The sequence below is a fragment of the Micromys minutus genome, assembly GCF_963924665.1.
Source record: "Micromys minutus genome assembly, chromosome: 14".
Classification (NCBI taxonomy): domain Eukaryota; kingdom Metazoa; phylum Chordata; class Mammalia; order Rodentia; family Muridae; genus Micromys; species Micromys minutus.
The window spans coordinates 2,975,761-3,002,208 of NC_137983.1; the positions used below are offsets into that span (position 1 = coordinate 2,975,761).

At 42.8% G+C, this 26,448-nt stretch overlaps 1 protein-coding gene and 1 pseudogene across 2 annotated transcripts in view; one reads left to right on the forward strand and one right to left on the reverse strand.

Moving 5' to 3' along the window:
* SLC18A1 (solute carrier family 18 member A1) overlaps positions 1–6,891 on the forward strand; it is a gene marked incomplete at both ends in the record, with an annotated part of 30,721 nt that extends 23,830 nt beyond the window's left edge. The window contains 6 exons of the mRNA XM_080928851.1: positions 498–576; positions 1,692–1,743; positions 3,487–3,550; positions 3,804–3,923; positions 4,138–4,271; positions 6,781–6,891. Coding sequence (XP_080784977.1) covers positions 498–576; positions 1,692–1,743; positions 3,487–3,550; positions 3,804–3,923; positions 4,138–4,271; positions 6,781–6,891 — 560 coding nt within the window. The remainder of the gene's footprint in view (positions 1–497; positions 577–1,691; positions 1,744–3,486; positions 3,551–3,803; positions 3,924–4,137; positions 4,272–6,780) is intronic.
* Positions 6,892–24,777: 17,886 nt separating this feature from the next.
* On the reverse strand, positions 24,778–25,201 carry LOC308429493 (annotated as a pseudogene). Its single transcript has one exon. The product of its transcript is annotated as an uncharacterized misc_RNA (transcript).
* Between the last annotated feature and the right edge of the window lie 1,247 nt (positions 25,202–26,448).

Here is a 26,448-nt window from a genome sequence, read left to right on the forward strand (position 1 = left end):
GCCAGGACAGTAGTTAAAGAAAAGCTTTCACAACCTCTGCCCAACTTGTTCCCCACTGTTCCCGGAAAGGTATAGAAGCAGCTTTGCTCTGTCCACATGTGGGAACCAAGGCTCAGAAAGGCTTACCTAGGCCCATGGGCAAAGCAACAAGAAGACAGGTCATGAGCAAGTTAGAATTTTACTTCCCAGGAAGCCCATACTTTTGTGCTGATAACCAAGTGACTCTGACACAAGCCGGTGGCTTACTGAGTAACTTGTCTGAACGTCCAAGTGCGAGCTGAGAGGATATTGAGTATATCGAGGCTAAAGGAAGCCTTGTTACTGAGGAAACAGGGATGTGGGGCCCTGACATCTCTGCTTGTGAGTTGCACAAAGATCTCTAAAACATACAAAAAGTGGCTTGGAAACCTGGGGTTTTGGGGTACTTTGCTGAACTGTAGGAAATTAGGTGCTTTAGTCGAGCACCTCCTAAGGCAAGCTTCTGTGTCCTTCCACAGGTCTGGCTTTTTTGCCTGCTAGTGTGGCCTACCTCATTGGCACGAACCTTTTTGGTGTGTTGGCTAACAAGATGGGTCGGTATGTAGCCTGGGAAACTGGAAGAATGATTGAATTATCGCTTAATAGTGACCTTTGAGCTTGTCTTTATACCTGGGATAGGTTAGGACAGTGGTAGATGTTGCTATGCAGGAGGCCAGTGGGTAGGTGGTAAGGCAGTATAGAGAATGGATCAACCATAACTACCGCTTTGGAAGAGACAGTGGTTACACAGGTGGGCCTTCCTTTCCAGTTAAAGAGGTAATGTCAAGCCAATAGCTAACAGCTGTAAAACAAAACAAACAAAGCCGTATGTACTCTGGAGCAACTATTGCAAACTCTGTTCCATGAAACCCCAGGGAATTCTAGGCAGGGGCATCAGAAATGCACAAGAGATTTGAGCTCAGGGAGGCAAGAAGTATGAGTCTAGATTCTCTTCTCCCACTACAATGATGAGTGCCTTTGGTTTTAATTCTATCTTTAACTCAGCACAAAGCTTTAACAAATGCATTCGAAAATGCTGCTATAGGAGATAGAGATGAGGAGGAAAACCATTTTCATATGGTTTTTTGACACTGCTTTGTAAGACCACAAATGTTGAACTGGGCTGGAGAGATGGGTCAGCGGATAAAGGCACTAGTGACTGGACTTCCATCTCCAGAACCCACATAGAAGTGGAAGGAGGGAAAGGACTCCACAAAGTTGTCCTCTGACCTCCACGTGCATACTGTGGCCTGCCTCCTCCCACACACATTAATAAACCCTCCCAATACCCCTTCTCTCACACACATTAATAATAATAAATAAAAGCTATACAACAGAGGCAACCTGAACCAGCAAACACCAATAACCAAGTTGGAGAGCGTATTCTAAGAGCCAAGTGCTTGCGGAAGCAGCAGCCTTCAGTTCTAAGGGAAACACGCACATGTCTCACTGTAGTCCTCCCAACACCGCTACGAGAAGAGCTATGAGCTCAGGGTGAGGACGAGCTCATGAAAAGGACCCAGACAGAAAGGGGTTCAGTCTGGTCCTGTAGAGATGCAGTTCCTTCCTGAATCTAAGGGGTTCCTTGAATTGGGGGACTTAGCACTGGCCAAGGTGACAGGTTGTAGCCACCTCTCTGCAGATAGTGTGTGACAATGGCTCTTTTCCTCCAGGTGGCTGTGTTCCCTTGTTGGAATGGTGGCAGTAGGTATCAGCTTGCTCTGTGTAAGTACAAGACCCAGTTGATAAAGAACACTAGACATTTTAAGATCACTTTCCTTCAGATGAGCAGTCGGCCGACATGGTAGACATTTCTACGTGATCAGAAATTGGTGCCCAAGGGGACACTGTCAACAGAAGTGGTGTGCCATCAAAGGGGTGGGAGACACTAAAGGTGTGGGGCTGTGCATGCACATGTGAACGAGAGCATGTTGGGGTCTATTTCTGGAGCATGCCAGCCATAGATTTTATAAATTTTCTCATTCAATCTACTGTGACCATTTCCACAAGCCACCAGGGCATCATTTATAGCTCAGACTCTAAAATTTGGTAGAAGAAAAAAAGGAGGGATTTCTATCTTTAGGAGTTCTTCTTTTTTCTCTCTCTTTTTTAAAAGATCTATTTATTTTATGTGTGTAAGTACACTGTGGTTCTCTTCAGACACACCAGAAGAGGGCATCAGATCCCATTACAGGTGGTTGTGAGCCACCATGTAGTTGCTGGGAATTGAACTCAGGACCTCTGGAAGAGCAGTCTGTGCTCTTAACCACTGAGCCACCTCTCCAGCCCTTAAGAGTTCTTTGTACTTCTAGGTCATTACTGTTACCTGTCCTGAGTGGAGGCCATCAGTTTATTTGGCTCCGGGATAAAGGGATATAAAAGCAGAGGCGTAAGGCTCTGAGCACCGCACCCAGGTTGGGCTAGAGGCCCTGCTGATGGGCACGAGCTCAAAGCTCTATTCCAGCTTTACCACTTGCCATTGTGTGGCCTCGGGTTTCTCACACCGCTTCCCTGCTCAGTTTTCCCTCATGAGGACTTGGGGTGCATCTCACAGGGTGTCTGAGGCAATCCACATACACAGCAGACTGGAGAGAGCGCAGAAAAAGCCCTCCATAAGCCCTGTCATTTGTAGATATGAGCACACTCCAGGTGCTAAACCTTTCAGTTGCTGTGTGATGGGTTAGTGGCATTGGGTAACAGGTACCAAGGAAAGGGTAGGGCCACTGCTTAAAAGGGAAGGCCAGGCTTTCAGTAAGGGGTGAATGCACGCCATTGCTTGTGGCCCCCAAATGCTGCCATTACTTTCTCCAGTGTTGAGCTGGTTAATGTTGGTTTTATTATTATTATTATTATTATTATTATTATTATTATTATTTTTCATTTTGCTAAAATGGCTACCAAGTTTGGGTTTCAAAATTTGGCAGTGCATGTCTTTAATTCCAGCGACTCTGGAAGACTTGGATAAAGAGGATCAGGGATTCAGGGCTTGCCAGGGCTACAGAGTGAGTTCAAGTCTAGCCTGGGCAACTCAGTGAGGCTTCATCACAAAAAGAAGTAAAAAAAAAAAAAAAAAAAAAAGTGGGGAAAATCCTGGCCTCATAAGGCCCAGTGCCCAGCACTGTAAAACAAATAACATGCAAGCTTGATAGTGCCAATGATGGTGACATACAGTGAGGAGTGAACACAGCAGTTAGAGTGCCAGGTGAACAATAGTTCATGAATAGGAAAGGACCCTCTCACTTGAGCCTGAGATTAGAACTTGATCTGCTGCTTACTGGCTTCACAACTTTGGGTAATACCAGCCCAGTTTCCATGTGATCAGTGGAGCAAAAGGTTATTCTTCACAAGAAGGCCTGAGAAATCAGGTAATGCATGTGGCAGATGTCACAAATGCATGTCATGTGACACCCACCGTGCCCTTCCCAGCCCAGTGGCATTCTGAGAAACTCTTCTTCCTTCTCATTCCAGGTACCTCTGGCTCACAGCATCTTTGGTCTCATTGGCCCCAATGCAGGCCTTGGCTTTGCCATAGGTAAGCAATGCCCTCAAAGTAAAAATATACCTGTGAAAATGTCCTTTGAGTCACGTTCCTTTCGTCCCCATTTTCCTATCAGAAGAGGCATGGAAAGGCAGGGATGGGAGAAAAGCTGGCAGATGTACAGAGTGGCTCATGGTTCCTACCTGGTCCTCTGTTGGTGCTAAGGCTCAAAGAGTAGACTGAATGGGGGCAGAGTGGAGGGAGATGCCCCGGGTGAGCTAACAGCTTCTGCTTGTTTTGGTCACAGGCATGGTGGATTCCTCTTTGATGCCCATCATGGGATACCTGGTGGACTTACGTCACACATCTGTGTATGGGAGCGTCTACGCCATCGCTGATGTGGCTTTTTGTGTGGGCTTTGCTATTGGTATGTTGGTTTGGTTAGATGGCAGCTCCCAGGCCTGAGTGACCCAGTCTCCCGCTCTGTGAGTTTACCTGGAACCAGAGGCCTCATCCTCTTAGGAATCACAAGACAGTGGAATCTGCCTCAGCCTCTGTGGTTACCCACACTGTTCCTAGGTTGGTATTTTACAGGTGACCAATTCAACAAACACTTGGAATTTTATTTATTTTTTTCACAGGCCCATCTGCCGGGGGAGTTATTGTACAAGTCATTGGCTTCCCTTGGCTCATGGTCATCATTGGGACCATCAACATCATCTATGCCCCTCTCTGCTGCTTCCTGCAGAGCCCGCCAGCTAAGGAGGAGAAATGTGTAAGGCACCTGCGTAGTGACTAGAATATTTACCCCGTGGTTCCCCTGACCCTCCACCTGGAGCTCATTTCCTCTCTGCTGGTCATTTCTCTGCTTTGTAGCTTTACTGTTCTTCCTAACAACTTTATTTTAAAATTAAATACTCTATTTACATTTGCTTTTATTATGTTTAGTTATGGGCCTTGGATTCCTGATCTTTTCAAGACTTTTATCATAAAGGGGTGTTGAATTTTGTCAGATGCTTTCTCAGCATCTAGTGAGATGATCATGTTTTTTTTTTTTTTTTTGAGTTTGTGTATATGGTGGATTACGTCGATGGATTTCCATATATTCAACCACCCCTGTATCCCTGGGACAAAGCCTACTTGATCATGGTGGATGATTGTTTTGATGTGTTCTTGGATTTGGTTTGCAAGAATTTTATTGAGTATTTTTGCATCAATGCTCTTGAGGGAAATTGGTCTAAAGTTCTCTTTCTTTGTAGGGTCTTTGTGTGGTTTAGGTATGAGTGTAATTGTGGCTTCGAAGAATGAGTTGGGTAGTGTTCTCTCTGTTTCTATTTTGTGGAATAGTTTAGAAAGTATTGGTATGAGGTCTTCTATAAAAGTCTGATAGAATTCTGCACTAAACCCATCAGGTTCTGGGCTTTTTTTGGTTGAGAGACTTTTGATGACTGCTTCTATTTCTTTAGGTGTTTAGATGGTTTATCTGATCTTGATTTGACTTTGGTATCTGGTATCTGTCTAGAAATTTATCCAGTTCCTGTAAATTTTCCAGTTTTGTTGAGTATAGGCTTTTGTAGTAGGATCTGATGAGTTCTTAAATTTCCTCAGTTTTTGTTGTTATGTCTCCCCTTTCATTTCTGATTTTGTTAATTTGGATACTTTCTCTGTGCCCTCTAATTAGTCTGGCTAAGGGTTTATTGATTTTGTTGATTTTCTCAAAGAACCAGCTCCTGGTTTTGTTGATTCTTTGTATAGGTCTTTTTGTCTCTATTTGGTTGATTTCTGTTCTGATTTTGATTATTTCCTGCTATCTACTCCTCTTGGGTGTATCTGCTTCTTTTTGTTCTAGAGCTTTCAGGTATGCTGTCAAGTTGCTAGTGTATGCTCTCTCCAGTTTCTTTTTGGAGGCACTCAGAGCTATGAGTTTTTCCTTTTAGTACTACTTTCATTGTATCCCATAAGTTTGGGTATGCAGCGCTGTAATTTTTGTTAAATTCTTAACAATTCTTAATTTCTTTCTTTATTTCTTCCTTGACCATGTTATCATTGAGCAGAGCATTGTTCAGCTTCCATGTGTATATGGGCTTTTTGTTGTCTTTGTTGTTATTAAAGACAAGCCATAGTTCATGGTGATCTAATAGGTTGCATGGGAATATTTCAATCTTCTTATATCTATTGAGGCCTGTTTTGTGATTGACTATATGGTCAATTTTGGAAAAGGTGTCGTGAGGTGCTGAGAAGAAGGTATATTCGTTTGTTTTAGGATGAAATGTCCTGTAGATGTCTGTTAATTCCAGTTGGTTCTCTTCCTAACAACTTAACCTTTTCTACAACTCTTCACTTTTCCGTCTTCTCTAAACAACCAGGTTCCCTGTTATCTGGATCTTAAGTAACGAAGGGAAACAAGGAGCAGGTGTGGTGGCCCACTTCTGAAAGTCTAGAATTTGGGACACAGGGGTAGTAGAGAAGTTCGGTGTACTCCTCAGCTACATATGGAATTAAAGGTCAGCGTTCCCTGAATCAAACCTACTCATAAAAAATCAAAACAAAGCAAAACTAAACTAAAAAAATAGAATATTTTCATTCTTTTTGTGTATGGTGGATACAGGTTAATGTATAAGAGGATAAGGTTGTCTTCTTTTATTAGTCTTGGTCTTAGTATGTTGAGACAGGGTCTGGGCTGACTGTCCAGTGAGCTCCCTAGACTTGCCTGTCTCTACCCACTAGTTGTAGGATTATAGGCATATGACCATGAACAGTCTTTTATATGGGTGCTGGGGACTGAAGCTCGCAGGGCAATTCCCTATTCCTATTCAGCCATCTCTATCTCAAGCCTTGTCTTTTAAAGTTAAAAAATAGTCTCCAGGTGGAAGATCCTGCATACTGTATGACTTAGTTAATATTCTTTGCTTTTCTTGTAGCATGGACATCCCAATTGCTTTAGGTGCTTCTTGGATTCAGGATGGATGTAGAAGCTGCTCAAAGGAACAGAAGTAGGCAGGGAGATCTGTGGATAAGAGCTCCCATTTCAGCTAGCTTCTTGCTGTGCCTTGCACCTACTGCTGCTAGGTTTTAAACACAAGCATATCAGATGTTTGGCCTGACTAGGCTTGGTACACCCAGGTACCCTGGAAGGTCTGAGTCTACACAGGAGGCACAAAGAAGGTGCTATACTTACATCTTGAGTTGTTCTAAGTAACACTAAGCTTGGGTATGCTAGTGTGGACAAGAAAAAGATATGGCCTAAGATATGTAGTAATCTCTATACTTACTTCTTGTTCCAGGCAATTCTGAGCCAGGAATGCACTACGGAGACCCAGATGTACACAGTCCAGAGGCCCACAAAGGAGTTTCCACTGGGAGAGAACAGCGATGACCCTGGCAGTGAGGAGTAGCTGCAGAGGACGACATCTGGGTCTCATTCTAGGTGGCCCCACGAGGCTTGTATTTCAGTCCCAGGGGACAAGATCACCACAGATTCAATGGGTTCCACTTTCTTCTCCTGGGAGAAACCCCCTTCCTCCCTTCTTATTGACAGCTGTCCTTACTCACCTGTAGGTACAGCCCACCATGCTCCCTCTTTGACATCACCAGCGGCCCACTTTTTGTGGGAGGACAGTGCTACTTCCTGTATGGCCAGAGCGAAGCTGACTCAAGCTGAGCTGTGACAAGTTCTGCAAGGGGTGACTCACTTCCTGCAGGCAGCACCCAACACTGTACCTGTGAAGCCAGGGGGACAAACGACAAACCTTCCTTTCTTCTCTGATTCTTTTCTTTCACATATTACCACTATGTCTTAAAATTTGACCTGTGTCCTGTGATATGTTTTTCCTCTATTTTTTTCCAGTTGAGCTTCCATGTGTGGGGATCTTTGCTTATTTTATGTGCTAAAATCATTTACCTTCATTAAATGAGGCCTTCCTACTTCCTTCATCCTCCAATCAAAAGAAAAGCAGCAGCTTAGGTTTGAATTCTGTCTGTTTTTAGGAATTCTCATGTATGTTTCTATCTTTCCCAAACCTCTTAAACTCTTATAAAAACTGGTTGAAATACAAAAAAAAAAAAAAAAAAAAAAAAAAAAAAAAAAAAAAAGAAAACCAAAAAGAAAACAACAAACAAACCAAACCAACCAACCAACCAGCCAACCAAAACCCCAAATAACATTTCATTAGATTCAAGGGTTCCCTACATGAAGCAAAAAGAAACTCTTGAAACTTTTCCCAAACGTGTTTCCTAATTGTAGGAGCAGAACAGGGCAGTCATCGTTCACACGTGTCAGTGAGTAAGTCAATTATCCAACTCGGATATGAAGAACCAGATGGTTGTGGCAGGAGAGTGTGGAAAAATACAGTGGGTGTTGTAAATCATGCGACATTTTGCTATGTTATAAAATGGTTATTGGATGACGGAGCCTCCAACTTAAGAAATATGGCACTCATTATAAGTAGCTTCTCATTTATTTGAGCAAACAGAATATAATTTACAGACGATCCGAGTTCATGTACAGGGGGCAAGGATGCTCAGTGAGGTTGGGGAATAGGTTGGAGGTGGAGGTGGAGAGGGAATGTGGAGGTTCCCTTATTTCAGAAAGGAGTGTTCATTCTTGACCTGAAGTGACTCCTGGGTTACCGTGTTCTTCCCCAGGAGTCAGATAGCTTCAGGACAAACTGATTCAATAGAACATATTTTGGCTGACTCTCAATGAATCTCTGCCACTTGGACAAAGAATTAATCTGATTAATAGATGTGGTTTGGGGGAGTTTAGCTTTAACATAAGACTTTTTGATTTGCAGAACAAGATTTGTGTCGTTTAGTGCATATGGCCTGTTTCTTATGTCTTAAAGAAGCCCAAAGGCAAAATTAGCAAATAATTTACCTGAATGTCTAAACCATAGCTCCCCCCAAAAGCTGAGAGAGATGGGGAAGGAGAGAGGATGAATACAGGTCACAAGAGCTTAAAAGCAGAAGGGAGGGACCACATCCATGTGGGTGGGTTTTATAATAAAAATTGAGCTTTGGGGGCTAGAAAGATGGCTCAGCGGTTAAGAGCACTGACTGCTCTTCCAGAGGTCCTGAGTTCAATTCCCAGCAACCACGTGGTGGCTCACAACCATCTATAATGAGATCTGATGTCCTCTTCTGGTGTTTCTGAAGACAGCATCAGTGTACTTACAATAAATAAATAAGAAACAATAAAATAAAAATTTTAAAAAGTTGAGATCGTTACAGAAATTGTTAGTGTGCATTTCAAAACAAAAGAAAAATTTGCTAGAAGTTATCAGTGATAAATTTAGTCTGTATTAGTGGCCCTGTAAGCACCATGAAAAAGACTGTACAATACTCATCAAATATTGGCAGGTCATAATGATCTTCAAAAAATGACCATGTCAATCCAGTGAAAATGAAACTCAAGGATGTTTCTGTAAAAGCAGCAGCCAGTCCAAGCAGCACTTGATGTAAGATGTAGTTTCCTTCTCATAAAAGAAGGCATCACAGAGAACTCCCAGTGATGGCCAAACCGAGAAGGCAGGAGGACTTCAAAGTGCCAGCAGGATGTTGGACATTCTCAGAGTGGAGACAACCCGAAAGGCTTTCATTGCCCAGTACAAAAATGTGGTGCTCTCACATCTCACTGAGGCAGACAGTACAGGAGAAGTGAGGAAAATCCTGTTTCAGGCAGGCTTTTATTTCTGTGACTCCAGGACCATGGCCACTCTTCTAAAGGACATCCAACTTAAAGTTTCAGAAGTTTATTCCATTTTCATCTTAGCAGGAAGCATGGCAGCATCCAGGCAGACAAGGTGCTGGAAGAGAGAGCTGAGAGTTCTGCATCTTGATCCATGGAACTGTGACAGTTCCTCCAACAAGGCCATACCTACTCCAGCAATGACACACCTCCCAATAGTGCCACACCCCATGGAACAAACATTCAAACACAGGAGTAAGGAGGCAATTCCCATTCAAAACGTGTGGCATGAGGGCAGGGAAAGTGGTGTGGAAGACAGGAAACTTCACATGGGGGAGGAACTCAAGTCCAGAATCTAGGATTGACCTGGCTTATAGCTTCTATAAGGTCTTGTTATGGTGGCCTCAGAGCCTCAGCATGCTGGTGCAGTACAGCAGTACCATGACATCAGTAAGCTGAGACTGGGGTGTCCTGAAAAATATTCTCTCCCTGTGTTATTGTAAGGGATACATCCCTCTGTGGTAAGGCCTGAGCTGCTGAAGAAGTAACTGTTAGAGAAAGACTACACTCTGCCACTCTCAAGTGTAGGAGGTCCTCCTAAGTTGACATGAAGAAATGGCAATATGACCCTGGCCACAGATGGCATGCAGCAGGAAATCTTAGGGATCTTTAATATTTGTTAGTGGTACCTGTGTAGGCAGAGCTTCATGGGCCATCACCAGGACCCATGTTTATACAACCTGGGCCTCCTGAGTTCACCCTATAACCTGTGTGTGGGGTTTAAATATGCTTGCTCAGCCCATGAGAAGTGGCGACATTGGGAGGTATAGCCTTGTTGGAGTAGGGGTGCCCTTGTTGGAGGAAGTGCATGGCTGGAGAGGTGGGATTTAAGCTCCTGTGCTCAATCAAGCTCTACACAGTGTGGGAGAGCCTCTTCCTGGCTGCCGGCAGATCAAGATATACAACTCTTGGCTCCTCCAGCACAAAGTCTGCCTGCATGCTGCCATGCTTCCCACCATGATGATAAAGGACTGAATCTCTTGAAGCTGTAAGCCAGCCCCAATTAATCAGTTGCCTTTATAAGAGTTGCCTTGATCATGGTGTCTGTTTACAGCAGTAAAACCCTAATTAAGCATTGTGTATTATAATGAACTGTCCTTTAGATGGTGGGAAGAGTCTGGCCAGACAGCTCTCCAGTTATGCTGGGAGGGGCTTTTAAGAGAGCTGTTTCCATAAGTGACTAGAATAGGAGTACACAAAGTTTTAGGTTTGGAATATCCTCTTAAGGCTTTTGTATGGAATGCTTGGTCCCTGGTTGATGGTGTTATTTTTAGAAGGTTCCGAAAACTGTAATGTTGCAGTAAAAATAAAAAAGGTTCTGTTGTTACCGGTCCCTCAGTCTCACTCTGCAGGAGCTGCTTCACTGTGGAGCCAGGCACGTGGTCTCACACGGTCCTCTAGGCGGTTAGTGACCAAGCCTGGCACCCACACATCTGGCTCCATGGGCCCTGCATGCCCTCACTTTGCACAGGCAACAGAGCTGGAACTGCACACTCCAGCTGCTTCTCAGTCATTGCTTTCACACATTGTCCTCCACAGCCTGGTAAAATCATGACTCAACAATCAATAACTTATCAAACAGATTTATATGTTAAATTCTCAATCCACTGTACATCCAGACAATAAATTCACTGCCAATTAATAAAGATATAAACCGCCCACCTTGGCAAAATAAAAAAAACGATCTAGTTTACCTTGATCTGAATCCTCCTCCTCTGTCATCTCCATTGTGAATCTCCCAATTTCTCCTTCTCTTCTGCCTTACCACAATTTTGTCCCCACCCCACTCTCTACTGTCCAATCATGTATCACCTTGACATCAACCTAAACTGTAAGGTTTGGCCTGGTTGGAGGAAATATGTCACAGGGTGGGCATCTTTTAAGAGGATGTGAAGTAGTGGCTTTTTCTTGTTCTACTGCTTCATGTCCACAGTTAGGTGAATAAAGATCTCTACCATAGACCATCCTAACTAATATTATGTAGATACGTAGGGCCATTAGCCATGGGTTGGAATCTTCTAAAGCCAGGTGTCCTCAGCTGTTCTTGCAGGTATGAGTCACAGTAGTAAGAAAGCTGATTAGTTCACACACCTTCCTGTCCTACCTGACCTGCTAGTCTATCTGACCTAGACATGTCCTTTCACATCTCTGTGCCACAGCTTCAGCTTGGGCAAACGTGGCTTTCCGTGGCTCCTCAGTAACAGGTTTTCTGTGCTGACAAAATAAGCCAATTCAAGCTGAACTGAGAGTAGAAAAGGCAGGTCCAAGGAACAGGACCAGGGAAATTGCCATGCAGACAGGGAAACACACACATACACAGGACAATGACAAGAATGACACATGCAGGGAGACAGAAATGCAGAGAGAGAGAGAGAGAGAGAGAGAGAGAGAGAGAGAGAGAGAGAGAGAGAGAGAGAGAGAGAGAGTGTCAGGATATGCCAGCCATACCTTGTAACTGGGGACTGAGAGATTCTGGAAGAACTTTGCTGTGTTAAATAGGCACCTCAGCCACCTGTCCTGAGTCTGAACCCCAACATTCAGCTTGTGTAATATTTTGGGATAGCTTTCAGAGAGTCAAGGACAGGGCACCACCACCTCAGAAACACAACTGTGACTGCCCTCTCCTTCCTCCATCACCTTCTTCCTCTTCTCCTCGATTCCCCCCCCCCTTTCCTATTCCCTGCCCTCCCTCCCCTTTGGTTCCTTGGCTCCCCTTACTTTTCCTCCTCCTTTTATTTCTGTTGTAGAGAATGAAGACAGAGTTAGTAGAGACAGGAGAAGGATCAAGGTCTGTTCAGATCTACCCTCCAGCTTGAGTTACCGTATATCTCCTGCATAAAGATGTCTTAGTCAATGACGGATTGGACATATGATAGTGGTCCCGTGAGACTATAATAAATCTCAAATATTCGCATCTCCCAGTGATACTGATTGTCTTAAAGCTGGTCACAGCGCCACCCTCGCTTGCTGAGGAGATACTGCTGTATGTAAGCCTGCCATGCCTGTCATATTGAAGTGAGCACAGTTAACTGAGTGATTCCTAATGATGATAATAAATAATCACGGTACTGGACATATGTAGTTACCAAGTTGAACTTTTTAAAGATTCTTTTGTGTATGTGTGTGTGTGTGTGTGTGTGTGTATGACTGTTTTGCCTCTGTGTATTTCTGTGCACCATGTGTGTCTTTGATGTCCTTTGAGATCAGACAACCCCCAGGTCCCCTGAAACTGAGTTACAGAAGGTCATGAACTATCCTGCTGTTGCTGGAAATAGGACTCAGGTTCTCTGGAAGAGAAGCCAACACTCTTAAACACCCAGCCATCTCTCCAGTTCCCCCCCACACTTTTTTTTAAATCATGCTTACACACACACACACACACACACACACACACATACACACACACACACACACACACACACACACGTTTGAGTCACGGTCTCATGTAGCCAGGCTGACCTTGAACCTGCTATATAATAGGTATGATCTTGACTTTCTGACCCTCCTTCCTTCATCTCCAAGTGAATGCTGGGATTGCAGAAATGTTCTATCACACTCTTTACACAGGTGCTGGGGTTGAACCCCTAGTTTTGTGCATCTAGGCAGGTACTCAAACAGTTGAACTCCATCTGCAGTCCCCATCTGATCTGTTGGAAACACTGTAGGTAGGTTCTTCAGGATGAATTCGGAAAACTCAGGCACTGCTTCTGTAGGGCGATGATAGCCACATGCAAGCCTTTACCTCGGGGAACTTCCAGTGAGCAAAAAATAGACGGCAGTGATCCTGACCTCGTACAGGTCTAGCTAATGTGTATATCTGTGTTATCTTTAATTTTACAAAATTTAAAAAGAAGAATTTACATGTAAATGTAGCAACAAGTTTATATAATGTATAACGATTTTTAGTGGGTGTATTTTTGTTTGTGGTGTGTTATGGATGATTTTCCTGAGTGTCCTAGGCTTACCTGAACTCACAGCAATCCTCCTGCCCCTGCCTTCTGGGTGCTGTGATGACAGTCATGCTTCACTATGGTCATCTAGAAAAAATATTTTTGTAGAGTTGTAAAGGGCATTCAGTTTTTAGTCAAGTATTGTTTGACGAGATAGTAAAAACAGACAAACAACTAGAAAAAATGTGAAGCTTTTAAGAATAAAGATGTGACTTAAATTAGTTTATTATTAAGCAAATATATAATTAAAAATAAATGTAGCACAGCTCATGTGTACAGTGTGTCAAGTGTGCAGCAGCTTATGGTAAAATGAAATCTTCTACAGCCCCTCCCCACACAGCCCCTCCCCACACAGCCCCTCCCTCCCCACACAGTCTCTCCCTCCCCACACAGCCCCTCCCTCCCCACACAGTCTCTCCCTCCCCACACAGTCCCTCCCTCCCCACACAGCCCCTCCCTCCCCACACAGTCCCTCCTTCCCCACACAGCCCCTCCCCACACAGCCCCTCCCCACACAGCCCCTCCCTCCCCACACAGTCTCTCCCTCCCCACACAGCCCCTCCCTCCCCACACAGTCCCTCCCTCCCCACACAGCCCCTCCCCACACAGTCCCTCCCCACACAGTCCCTCCCCACACAGTCCCTCCCTCCCCACACAGTCCCTCCCTCCCCACACAGTCCCTCCCTCCCCATACAGTCCCTCCCCACACAGCCCCTCCCTCCCCACACAGTCCCTCCCCACACAGTCCCTCCCTCCCCACACAGTCCTTCACTCCCAGAGAAGCTGCTGGTCCTGCAGGCTCCATTAAGTGTCCCACATAGTGTGCCTTTGTGGACTACACTGCCATGTACAGTTTCTTTCTTTCTTTTTTTTTTTTTTAATTAAACAAATTTATTTTAAAAAACAGGGATAAATGTACAGATTTTTTAAATGTACAGATTTTAAAAGAATTTTTACATAAAACTATATGAATATATTTTTTAATCAGTACTTGATTTTTTTTTAAAGGTTTGATAGTATGCATTGAAAACTTACTAGTTACAATGAGCATAAAGTACATGTAAAACAAAGTGTAACATGGAAAAGTTTTTTTGGTGTGTAAAGATTAAACATAATGATTTTTAAATACCAAGGATTGCCACAAGGCTGCATTTTTAGCTCTTGAATTATTAATGACTTCAGGTCTAGGTGTACCGTTTCCTTATTGGGATACATTTACATACTCAGGTGCTGGACCACTTTGGAGTTCTCTGAATTGTCCTATAAGTGTCCCTGGTATTCAGTTACAGAAGGGATCTCTACACAGCAGCTTGGGAACAAAGGAGGCAGTGCCAGGTATCCGAGGTGTCTGTTGGGTCACACTCTGGGATTGTGAGCCAGACTGTGTTCTTGTAATTACCTGGACCTCCAGCCCTTGTTTTTTTACTTTTTGCTTTTTTTCAGTTGTCCAGGCTGATCTTGAGTTTATTCTGTATCCCACACACCCCTTAAACTTAGGATCCTCTGCCTCCATCCTATGAAGCTAGGACAGCAGACCTGGACCACCGGGCTAGGCTCTAACTGAGCTCATGTTCATACAACCAGGAAAAAATAGCAAATGATTCTTTCTTCATAATGGACTGATAGACTGAATTACTGAATAATGCATGACCATAGTAAAATCAATACCTTACGTACGAAAACTGACGAAGTTTTATTAATAACTTTTGTTTCTTGACAATTTCATATATGTTGTACAATACACGCTGGTTGTTTTCTCTTATGTCACCGCCTGCCCTGTGAGTCCTGCTATCTTATGAATCTCATTCTTTTAAGCATGTCTTTTTGTTTTGTTCCTGACTGAGGTTAATGAGGGCTGATATACGACCGTGGGTTTGAATGCTGGTGGGCTCACCATTCAGTACAAAATTAGGTATCATGCCTCCCCACTAGAATCTTTCAGTTGCCAGTAGTTCAACAGCAAATGATAGAGCCCCAAGGGGCCCTCCCCCAAAGCTGACTGCTGGCCAGGGCAGTCCTGTGTAGACTTAGTGCCAGTAAATAATTGTGAGTTCATGATTGCCACGCCCATGGCATGCTTAGAAGATGGCAATGTCATAGCTCTTCTCTCTGTTTCACATCTTAAAATTTTTTCTGCCCCTCTTCCAAGATGGTTCTAAGCCTTAAAGAGGGGCGTAGATCTGTTGTTTAGGGCTGAGAACTCAACAGCCTATTAGTGTAAGCATCTTATGGACTCATGGGTCTCCATGTTCACCTCCACTTACTATAAAAAGAAGTTTTCTTTGATTAAGTCCATTTAACTATGCAGTAGTAAGTAGTAGGTTCTCACTTAGGGCCCAAGACCTCTTCAGTCATAGGATTTTGACAATACTAGGCATAGATTACATATTTGAATGTGTATGGATAACATATATGAAATCATGTCATATGGAGCAGGCCTCACATTCAACCAGAGAGAAGCTAGTTACCCCTAAAATGAGAGTGTGCCACTATTCTACCAATGGGCATATGTTAAATTTGAACCACTTGGGGCTGGAGAAATCAGTCAGCTTTTAAAGAACTCACGTTCAGTTCCCAGTACCTACTGCCCTGGGCAGCTCACAACCACCTATCACTTCAGTTCCAAGGGACCAAGCACCCGCTCCTGACCTCCATGGGCACCTGCATGAATACCTAGAGAACACAAAGATCTACACACTATGCATAAGTAAAATTAAAAAAAATCTTTCAAAGACTCAATCTTTGAGCCACTCTGGCTTAAGGATCGCATGCTCTACTTTCACATTCTTTTCTGTTTTACCTGAACAACTTTATTTTAAAAAACAGAGATACATGTACATATTCTAAAACCATTTTTGCATAAAACTATATGAACATATTTTCGTCAGTACTTAATTCTTTTAGAGGTTTGATAGTATGCATTGAAATCTTACTAGTTACCATAAGCATAAAGTACATGTGACACAAAACATAACATGGAAATAGTCAAAGTTTTCTTGGTGTGTAAAGATTAAGCATAATGGTTTTTAAAGACCAAGCATTGCTACAAGACTACATTCTTAGCTCTTGAATTATTAACGATTTAAAGTCTAGATGTACCCCACTCTGAGAGGGTGCTACACACTTATTGTTTTTCTTCTAAGAAGGACTTTCTTTCTTTCTTTCTTTCTTTCTTTCTTTCTTTCTTTCTTTCTTTCTATCTTTCTTTCTCTCTTTCTTCCTTCCTTCCTTCCTTCCTTCCTTCCTTTCTTTCTTTCTTTCTTTCATTAGCTTTATAAGGTCTGTGAGTTGTTTCTGGGGTGTTCAGAGCTTTCTGGGGTTAGTATCCAATTATCAGTGACTGCATATTATATCTGTTCTTCTGTGACTGGGTTACCTCATTCAGGATGATATTCTCTAGATCCATCCATTTGCCTAGGAATTTCATAAAGTCATAGTTTCTAATAGCTGAGTAGTATTCCATTGTGTAAATATACCACAATTTCTGTATCCATTCATCTACTGAAGGACATCTGGGTTCTTTCCAGCTTCTGCCTATTTATAAATAAGGCTGCTTATTTGTATGTTGGAGCATCTTTGAGGTATATGCCCAGAAGTGGAATAACTGGGTCTTTAGGTAGTACTATGTCCAATTTTCTGAGGAACCACCAGACTGATTTCCAGAGTGGTTGCACCAGCTTACAATCCCACCAACAGTGGAGAAGTGTTGCTCTTTCTCCACATCCTCGCCAGTATCTGCTGTCATCTGAGTTTTGGATCTTAGCCATTTTGACTGGTGTGAGTTGAAATCTCAGGGTTGTTTTGATTTGCATTTACTTGATGACTAGGAATGTTGAACATTTCTTTAGGTGCTTCTTGGCCATTCGGTATTCCTCAGTTGAGAATTCTTTGTTTAGTTCTGTACCCCATTTTTTAATAGAATTGTTCAATTCTCTAGAGTCTAACTTCTTAAGTTCTTTGTATATATTGGATATTAGGCCTCTATCAGATGTGGGATTAGTAAAGATCCTTTGAAATCTGATGTCTGCTGTTTTGTCATCTTGACAGTGTCCTTAGCCTTACAGAAACTTTCCAGTCTTATGAGGTTCCATTTGCCAATTCTTGATCTTAGAGCATAAGCCATTGGTGTTCTGTTCAGGAAAATTTCCCCTGTGCCAATGTGTTCTAAGCTCTTCCCCACTTTCTCTTCTAATAGTTTCAGTGTACCTGGTTTTATGTGGAGATCTTTGATCCACTTTAACATAAGCTTTGTACAAGAAGATAAGAATGGATCAATTTGCATTCTTCTGTACGATAATTTCCAATTGAACCAGCTGCATTTGTTGAAGAGACTGTTCTTTTTCTATTGAATGTTTTTAGCACCTTTGTCAAAGTCAAGTGACCATATGTGTGAGAGTTAATTTTTGGATCTTCTATTCTGTTCCATTGATCTACCTGCCTATCTCTGTACCAATACCATGTGGTTGTTATCACAATTGCTTTGTACTATAGCTTGAGTGAGGTCAGGGATGGTGATTCCTGCAGAAGTTTTATTGTTGTTTAGACTAGATCTCACTATTCTAGGTTTTTTGTTATTCCAGGTGAATTTGCAAATTTCTCTTTCCAACTCTATGAGGAATTGAATTGGAATTTTGATGGGGATTGCATTGAATCTGTAGATTGTTTTTGGTAAGATGGCCATTTTTACAATGTTGATTCTTCCAATCCATGAGCATGGGAGATCTTTCCATTTTCTGAGATCGTTTTCAATTTTGTTCTCCCAAGAAGTTCTTGTCATCCAGATCTTTCACTTGCTTAGTTAGAGTCACATCAAAGTATTTCATGTTGTTTGTGACTATTGTGTAGGGTATCTTTTCCCTAATTTCTTTATCAGCATGTTTGTCCTTTGAGTAGAGGAAGGCTACTGATGTATTTGAGTTAATTTTATATCCAGCCACTTTGCTGAAGTTGTTTATGAGCTGTAAAAGTTCTCTGGTGGAATTTTTGGGGTCACTTAAGTATACTATCATGTCATCTGCAAATAGTGATTTTTTTACTTCTTCCTTTCCAATTTGTATCCCTTTCATTTCCTTTTGCTGTCTAATTGCCCTGGCCAGGACTATGATGAACAGGTAGGGGAAGAGTGGGCAGCCTTGTCTAGTTCCTGATTTTAGTGGGATTGCTTCAAGTTTCTCACCGTTTAGTTTGATGTTGGCTATTGGTTTGCTGTATATTGCTTTTACTATGTGTAGGTATGGGTCTTGGATTCCTGCTCTTTCCAAGACTTTTAACAGTGTTGAATTTTGTCAAATGTTTTCTCAACATCTAAAGAGATGATCATGTAGTTTTTTTTCTTTGAGTTTATTTATATGGTGGATTACATTGATGTAATGAATGAAGCCTACTTGATCATGGTGAATGATAATTTTGATGTGTTCTTGGATTCACTTTGGAAGAATTTTATTGAGTATTTTTGCATCAATGTTCATAAGGCAGATTGGTCTGAAGTTCTCTTTCCTTGTAGGGTCTTTGTGTGGTTTACGAATGAGAGTTATTGTGGCTTCGAAGAATAAGTTGGGTAGTGTTCCATCTGACTTTATTTTGTAGAATAGTTTGGAACATATTGGTATTAGGTTGTCAATGAATGTCTGATAGAATTCTGCACTAACTCATCTGGTCCTGGGCTTTTCTTGGTTGGGAGGCTTTTTATGACTGCTTCTATTTCTTTAGGTGTTATGAGACAGTTTAGATGGTTTATCTAATCCTGATTTAACTTTGGTACCTGATATCTGTCTAAAACTTACTCATTTCCTCCAGATTTTCCAGTTTTGTTTAGTATAGGCTTTTGTCGTAGGATCAGAAGTTTTTTTTTGAATATCCTCGGTTTCTGTCTCCCCTTTCATTTCTGATCTTGTGAATTTGGATACTCTCTCTGTGCCCTTTAGTTAGTCTGGCTAAGGGTTTATCGATCTTGTTGATTTTCTCAAAGAACCAGCTCCTGGTTTTGTTGATGCTTTGTATAGTCCTTTTTGTTTCTACTTGGTTGGTTTTATCTCTGAGTTTGAGTATTTCCTACTGTCTACTCCTCTTGGATGTATCTGCTTCTTTTTGTTCTAGTGCTTCAGGAGTGCTGTCAAGCTGCTAGTGGATGCTTTCTCCAGTTTCCTTGCATCCCATAGGCTTGGGTATATTGTGCTTTCATTTTCATTAAATTATAGAAAAGTCCTCAATTTTTTCTTTATTTATTCTTTTGACCATATTATCATTGAGTAGAACATTGTTCAGCTTCCATGCATATGTGGACTTTTTTGTTTTCTTTGTTGTTATTAAAGATCAGCCTTAGTCCATGGTGCTCTGATATGATGCATGGGAGTATTTTAATCCTCTTATATCTGTTGAGGCTTGTTTTGTGACTGACTATATGGTCAATTTTGGAGAAGGTGCCGTGAGATGCTCAGAAGAAGGTATATAATTTTGTTTGATGGATGAAATGTTCTGTAGTTGTTTGTTAATTCCAATTGGTTCATAACCTATGCTAGCTTCACTGTGTCTCAGTTTAGTTTCTGCTTCCATGATTTGTTCATTGATGAGAGTGGGGTGTTGAAGTCTCCCACTATTATTGTGTGTGGTGCAATATATGTTTTGAGCTTTAGTAGGGTTTCTGTTATGAATATGGGTGCTCTTATATTTGGAGCATAGATGTTTAGGATTGAGAATTCATACTGATAAATTTTCCCCCTTAATGAGTAAAAAGTATCCTTCCTTATCTTTTTTAATAACTTTTCATTGAAATTCTATTTTATTCAATATTAGAATGACTACTTCAGCTTGTTTTGCTTGGAAGGATTTTTTTTCCCCAGCCTTTTACTCTGAGGTAGTGTCTGTCTTTGTCTCTGAGATGAGTTTCCTGTATGTAGCAAAATGCTGGATCCTGTTTATGTATCCAATCTGAAAGTCTATATCTCTTTATTGGGGAATTCAGTCCATTTATGTTAACAGATATTAAGGAATAGTGGCTGTTGTTTTCTGTTATTTTTGTTGTTAGAGGTAGAATTATGTCTGTGTGTCTTTCTTCTTTTGTTTTTCTTTCTTTTTTCTTTGCTTCATTATTTTCTTGCTTTTCCTAAGGTGTAGTTTCTCTCTTTGTGTTGGGTCTTCCATCTATTATCCTTTGTAGGGCTGGATTTGTGTTCAGATATTGTGTAAATTTAGTTTTGTCCTGGAACATCTTGGTCTCTCCATCTATGGTAATTGAGAGTTTTGCTGGGTATAGTAACCTGAGCTGGCATTTGTGTTCCCTTAGGGTCTGTATGATGTCTGTCCAGCATCTTCTAGCTTTCATAGTAATTCTGATTGGCCTGCCTTTATATGTTACATGTCCTTTTTCCTTTACTGCTTTTAGTATTCTTTCTTTGTATTTGGTGTTTTGACTATTATGTGTCAGGAAAAATTTTTCTGGGCCAATCTATTTGGAGTTCTGTAGGCTTCTTTTATGCTCATGGTCATCTTGTTCTTAAGGGTAGGGAAGCTTTCTTCTACAATTTTGTTTTAGATATTTACTGTGCCTTTTAGTTGATATTCCTTGCCCTCTTCTACACTGATTATCTTTTGGTTTGGTCTTTTGTTTGTGTCCTGGATCTCCTGGATGTTTTGGGTTAGGAGCTTTTTGGTTTTGTCTATGTTTTCTATGTTGTCTTTTGCCCCTGAGATCCTCTCTTCCATCTCTTGTAGTCTGTTGCTGATGCTTGTATCTGTGACTCCTGATTTCTTTTTTAGGTTTTCTATCTGCAGGGTTGTCTATTTTTGTGTTTTCTTTATTGTTTCTATTTCTGTTTTCAATTCCATCATCTGTTTGGTTGTGTTTTCCTGTAGTTCTTTGAGTGATTTCTCCTGGTTTTCCTGTAATTGTTTAAGGGAGTTATTCACATGCTTCTCGAAGATCTCCATCATCATCATGATCATGAAGTATAATTTCAAGTCTAAGTCTTGTTTTTCTGGTGTGTTTGGCAACCCACTACTTGCTGTGGTGGGAGAGCTGGGTTCTGATGTTGCCAGGTTTTCTTGGTTTCTGTTGCTTAAGTCCTTTTGCTTTCTTCTTTCTATCTTGTTATCTGTGATTATAGGAGATTTTGTTGTCACTGGCTGGCGCCTGCCTCTCTTGTGGATCAGAGGGTGTGGAGGGCTCAGGAAAAAAATTGCTTCTGAGTGTTCGGCTTTTTGTTGGCAACTGTGGAGAGAATTTTTGGCACCTCTGGATAGTTGGTGGTGGATAATCTTATTTTACCAGGACAGTCTGGAGCTGACCAAGGCAGGAACCTGGACTTAGAGCTATACCCAGGAAACTGGCCCAGTTTAAGAACATTTGAAGCTCAGGGCAGTACATTTGCATTTGAAGCTCAGGGCAGGCTCAGGGGATGTAGGTGTGGCAGTCTCTTTGTCTCTTGGGACCCCTTTTGTCCCTGACCTACACACCTGGCCTCTAGAAAGATGTTTATGGGATTTTTTATTATTAACTTGCTTGTCCCCAGTCTCAGAACTGATGCTATCTTTCTGCATGTAATTAAAGTGACTTAAAAGAGGACTAAATAAACAAGGCTTCAGCCTCAAGTCATGCTACAACTTTGACAGTCTCTTTTTTCTTTCATTCCTCACTCTGGCCCTGGGGAACCTGTTTGACTGAGCTGGTCTCAGGTAGGTAAGCAGTGAGTTCTGGTGGCAGTGACTCAGTTCTGTCTTGTGGGCTCAGGTGTGGGAGCTCTTGTGAGGCTGTTCTGGGAGCTCAGCCCTCTGCCCACAGGTCCTGAGTCCTACTGGTGGATACCTGGCTCTTTCTGTCTATTTTAGGAAATATGCCACGCTGTTGCAACCTTTCTCTGTTTCCATCTTGCTTCTCTTTCCTCAGGAGCCACCTACCGGTCCCATCTCACCTTCACAGTGAGACAGCCTCAGATGTCCATGTGCACCACAAGTAAGGCTTAATTTTCATTTTGCCCAGAAGAGGGCAGTAGACTCCACACTAAGTTAGGCATCCGCCAAGGAAACCAAACAAATCAACTTGGTGTGATTCATTTACAGAAGGGTTATTCTTTATTAATTTGGAGTTTACACATGCTAAATTGTTTAACACAAGTTTTAAGTAAAAGACATTTTGGGGGAGGGCAGGGAGGTATTTTGAGGCTGGTCTGGAGTTCACTATTTAGCCCAGCATGGCCTCAAAGTTTCAGAGTTTCTACTTCTGTTCTTGAATGCTAGGGTTACAGGCAGAAGCCAGATCCTGGCTTTGGAGCAGTTTTCTATAGGCAGTCTTTGCTCCTACTTTGTCTAGATCTTTGTCTGAAGCCAGAACAGCAGCCCCTGTGTTACCCTCTTCCCAGCTGTCAAAGCAAATGAGTGGGAATTTTGTTTTCTACAGACGCTGTCTTCTCTCTAGGACAGTTCTTAGCTGTCTGGCTCTTTAACAGCCATGGTCCTGTGTGACAGCTGGCTTCTGATGTCAGGGCACAGGTGCTGCTCAGACGGGTTTCTCCGGGTCCATGAACAGTCCATGGCTGCTCTGGAATATGCTCTGTAGACTAGGCTGGCAGCAAACTCAGAGATCTGCCTGCCGATGCCTTAAAGGCATGCACCACCACTGCCCTGCCATATCTAAAGGAGTTTTAAAAGAAGTATAGAAAAGCAGAAAATAACAACAGCAAACATTTTCTGCAGTGGGCACTTTTCATACAGAAGTCCACTGAATGTCACCATGTACGAAAATTATATATAATGAAGTCATAGGTTGTTAGGTGGCTGCTCTGACAACCGTCTTAGATCCATGTGTTTGGGGTTAACCAACCTTTGGGCTTTCCAAAATCTGTTCTGTTGGGTTACAGATTTGGCTAGGTGATATCAGTGGGTAACACAGTGATTGTTTCTGGCACATTCCTTTTAGGAGATAGCTAAGTTCTACACAATGGACAGGGGCCTGGAATCTAGACTTTATCTGGATGGTTCCTGCCATGGCTGAGCCTGAGCAGATGCCTTTATGTCTTCGTAACCAAACCTACTCTGGCTGTCCTGTGCTGCCACAAGGAGCAGGTGAGGGAGTGTGTGCTCTGGGCAGAACCAGAACAAAGTCTCCTCTAAAGGACTGGCCAAATCTTTCACAATTCCCCAGCTGTGAGAAGAAAGGAGACCTGTGGGAAGAAGCTTGGAACCTCTGCAGGGTGTCATCAACAAGCTGTGGGAGAGGCAGGGAAAGGAATGTGCAGGAGGAGCAGGGGTTGGGGTGGGCAGATAAAGGTTCTTAAGCAATCTCTAGGAGTTGTCCTCAGAGGAATGGATGAACAGGCTGGGGTGGGGAGGTGGAGTGCCTGGTGTGCTAGAGAGGAAAAACTGGAAAAGCTTTCTGGGCAGGAGGTGGCTAGTCTTTGTCCCAGAAGTTAATCTTCACTGGTTATGTGGTGAGATGCTAGGGAGGGCTTTTAAGACTATTGTACTTCTTCCTTGGTCAGATAAGTGAGTTCCAGAGTAACCTGGTCCCTGTGCTCAGGAGACAAACCAGACAAGGTCAGAGGAACCTGGATTCCGAGCAACTTCTCCGACCTGATAGTGGATCAAAACGTCATCCTGGGGTATTTTTGCCTGAACCTCAACAACATCGAAATCCCTGGAACTTGGGAATATAATATGTTTTTGTGGTAAAGGAGATTTGCAGGTTTGATACTATGTCTTGAGATGGGACTGTTATTTTGGAATTTTGGGGAGATCTAAGTGTGATGGTTTGTATATGCTTGGCTCAGGGAGTGGCACTATTAGGAGGTGTGGCCCTGTTGGAGTAGGTGTGTCACTGTGGGTGTGGGTTTACACTCACACTAGCTGCCTAGAAGTCAGTCTTCTGCTCGCAGCCTTTCAGATGAAGATGTAGAACTCTCAGCTCTGTCTGCACCATGCCTGCCTGGACACTGCCATGCTCCTGCCTTGATGATAATGGACTGAACCTTTCCAAATATTGTCCTTATAAGAGTTGCCTTGGTCATGGTGTCTGTTCACAGCAGTTAAACCCAAACTAAGACACTAAGTAATGGAATCTTTAAGGGAAAGGAACGTATCCTCGCCGACGTGGGAGTCTGAAGCGTGGCCGGAGGAGGGTCAGAAGGATTCTGAAGGTGGAAGGGGTTGTGAGCTGTGGACACGGAGGTCTCAAGTAGCTGAAACAGTGCAGCCACGGGTTCTTCGGAACGCTCATCCTGCAGAAGAACGCCTCCTGCCGTCTCTTGGATTTTAGCCTAGTGACATTTATTTTGAATTTCTATTCTACAGAACAGCAAGACTTAAAAAAATGTATTGTTCTAAGCCACTAAGTTTGTAAAATTTGTTATAGTAGTAATAGAAAAACACACACACACACACACACACACACACACACACACACACACACGTGTGCTTGTGAGCTCTCCCGAGCGTGCCGGCGCATGTGTATATGTAAAGAGGATAAAAGCTTAAGAGAAATCAGAGAATTATATGCTTTTACTTTTTGTTTCTGGTTTTAATTAATTAACTAATTAATTCTGGCATTTCCCTTTTTATTGAAAATATTCTTTTTTTATTATGAACGAGGCAATTTATTAACCCAGCATCCTTTGTTCTAATGCTTCTTGTTGCCGCTGCCACCTGTCCATCAATCCTGTCCAGATCTCTCTGTCTCTGAGGTGTTAGCTTGTGGCCCCCATCTTGATACTTTTCCACCATTTTCAGCCCCTCCAGTGCTTGGAGGACCCGGCGGGCCACACTCTTAGAGCCTCTGCTGAGGTGGCTGGGCCTGACACCGTTTCTCTGCCATCCTCCGAAGATCTTGGTCAGGGAACCAAGCGGTCCAAGTGCCCCGCTGTGGGGAGCCCGTGTGGAGACCCAGTTCTCACCATGCGGGACAAGCTCTTTATGCTTGGCCAACTTGACCGTGTCCACCGTTCGGGGACTTTCAGCTTCCCGGCCTTTTTGAGGAAGGCTGCTGGAGCTTTCAATAACGTCTTTTACAGTAACTCGGGGCATCGTGCGGCCTTCGCGCTGCCAGTCAGGGGGAAAGGGCGAAAATACTGTTTTTTCCACAGAATATAGCCTGATTATGGTTTTCTCTCCCTCTCCTCCCAAGCCCTCCCCACCTTCCTTCCCAGCTGGATCTATCCCTTTTCTGTTGTCTTAAGAGACTTTTAAGGGATAGTAATAAAATATAGTAAGATAAAACAAAAACTAACATCAGAACAGGACAAAACACAACCGAAGGAAAAGAGCTCTTCCCCACAAAAAATAAAAGCATAAGAAATAGATCCACTTTTCTGCATACTCAGAATCTCATAAAAACACTAAACCGGCCAGGTGTGGTGCCACGGGCCTCTAATTCTAGCACTCAGGACACTAGTACAGCGGGTCTCTGAGTTCAAAGCCAGCTCATCTATATGAGTTCTAGGACAACCGGGGCTACACAGAAACACTGCCTCAAAAAACCAAAAACAAGAAAAAAACAAGACTAAAGCCAATAAACCAGAAACCATAGTATATATACAAAGGACCTGGGTGGGGGGGGAGACAAAAAAAAAAAAAAAAAAAAAAGAAAATTAAGGAGGAGGGGGAGGGGGAGGAAAAGCCCTAAACAGGATGTTGTGAGACAAAGAGCCTCCAAAGACGCCTTTGAGTTGTTTTGTATTGGCCATCTATCTAATGCTGTAACCGACTCTTAAGAGAGGTTGTTTCTCCAGTGAGGCTCCCTCTGAGGAAACAATTTTCATTTTTATTTGCAAAGTGGTTACTGGGTTTCAGAGGGGCCATCTTCTCCTTTCAGCTCTAGGACCCCATCTGGTGGACAATGCGGCTGCTGCCTCAGTCTCTGTGAGTTCTCCTGAAGGGCCCTCTTACTTTCTGCTTCCTCCTCTGAGAGTTTCCTGAGCCCCGAGGGACGGTCGTGGTAGAGACGTCTCTGAGCGTTCCTAGGTTACTCAGTCTCTTACTGACTGGCTGTGAGTCTCTGTCCTGTCCTGTTCCCATCTGCTGCAGGAGGAAGCTTCTCCAACGATGGCTGAGCAGGACACAGATCTATCACTATAGCAGAATGTCATTAGGAGCAATTTTATTGCGACATTTTCCCCCCCTTCATGATAGTATTTGGTTTTACCAAGGTCTCTAAGCAATCTGTCCTCTGGCTGTGGCATCCAAACAGTGTTGGGTATTGGGTTCCACGTCATGGTGTAGGCCTTAAGTCAGATATTGGTTGGTTGCTCCCACACGCCTTGTGCCCCCATTGC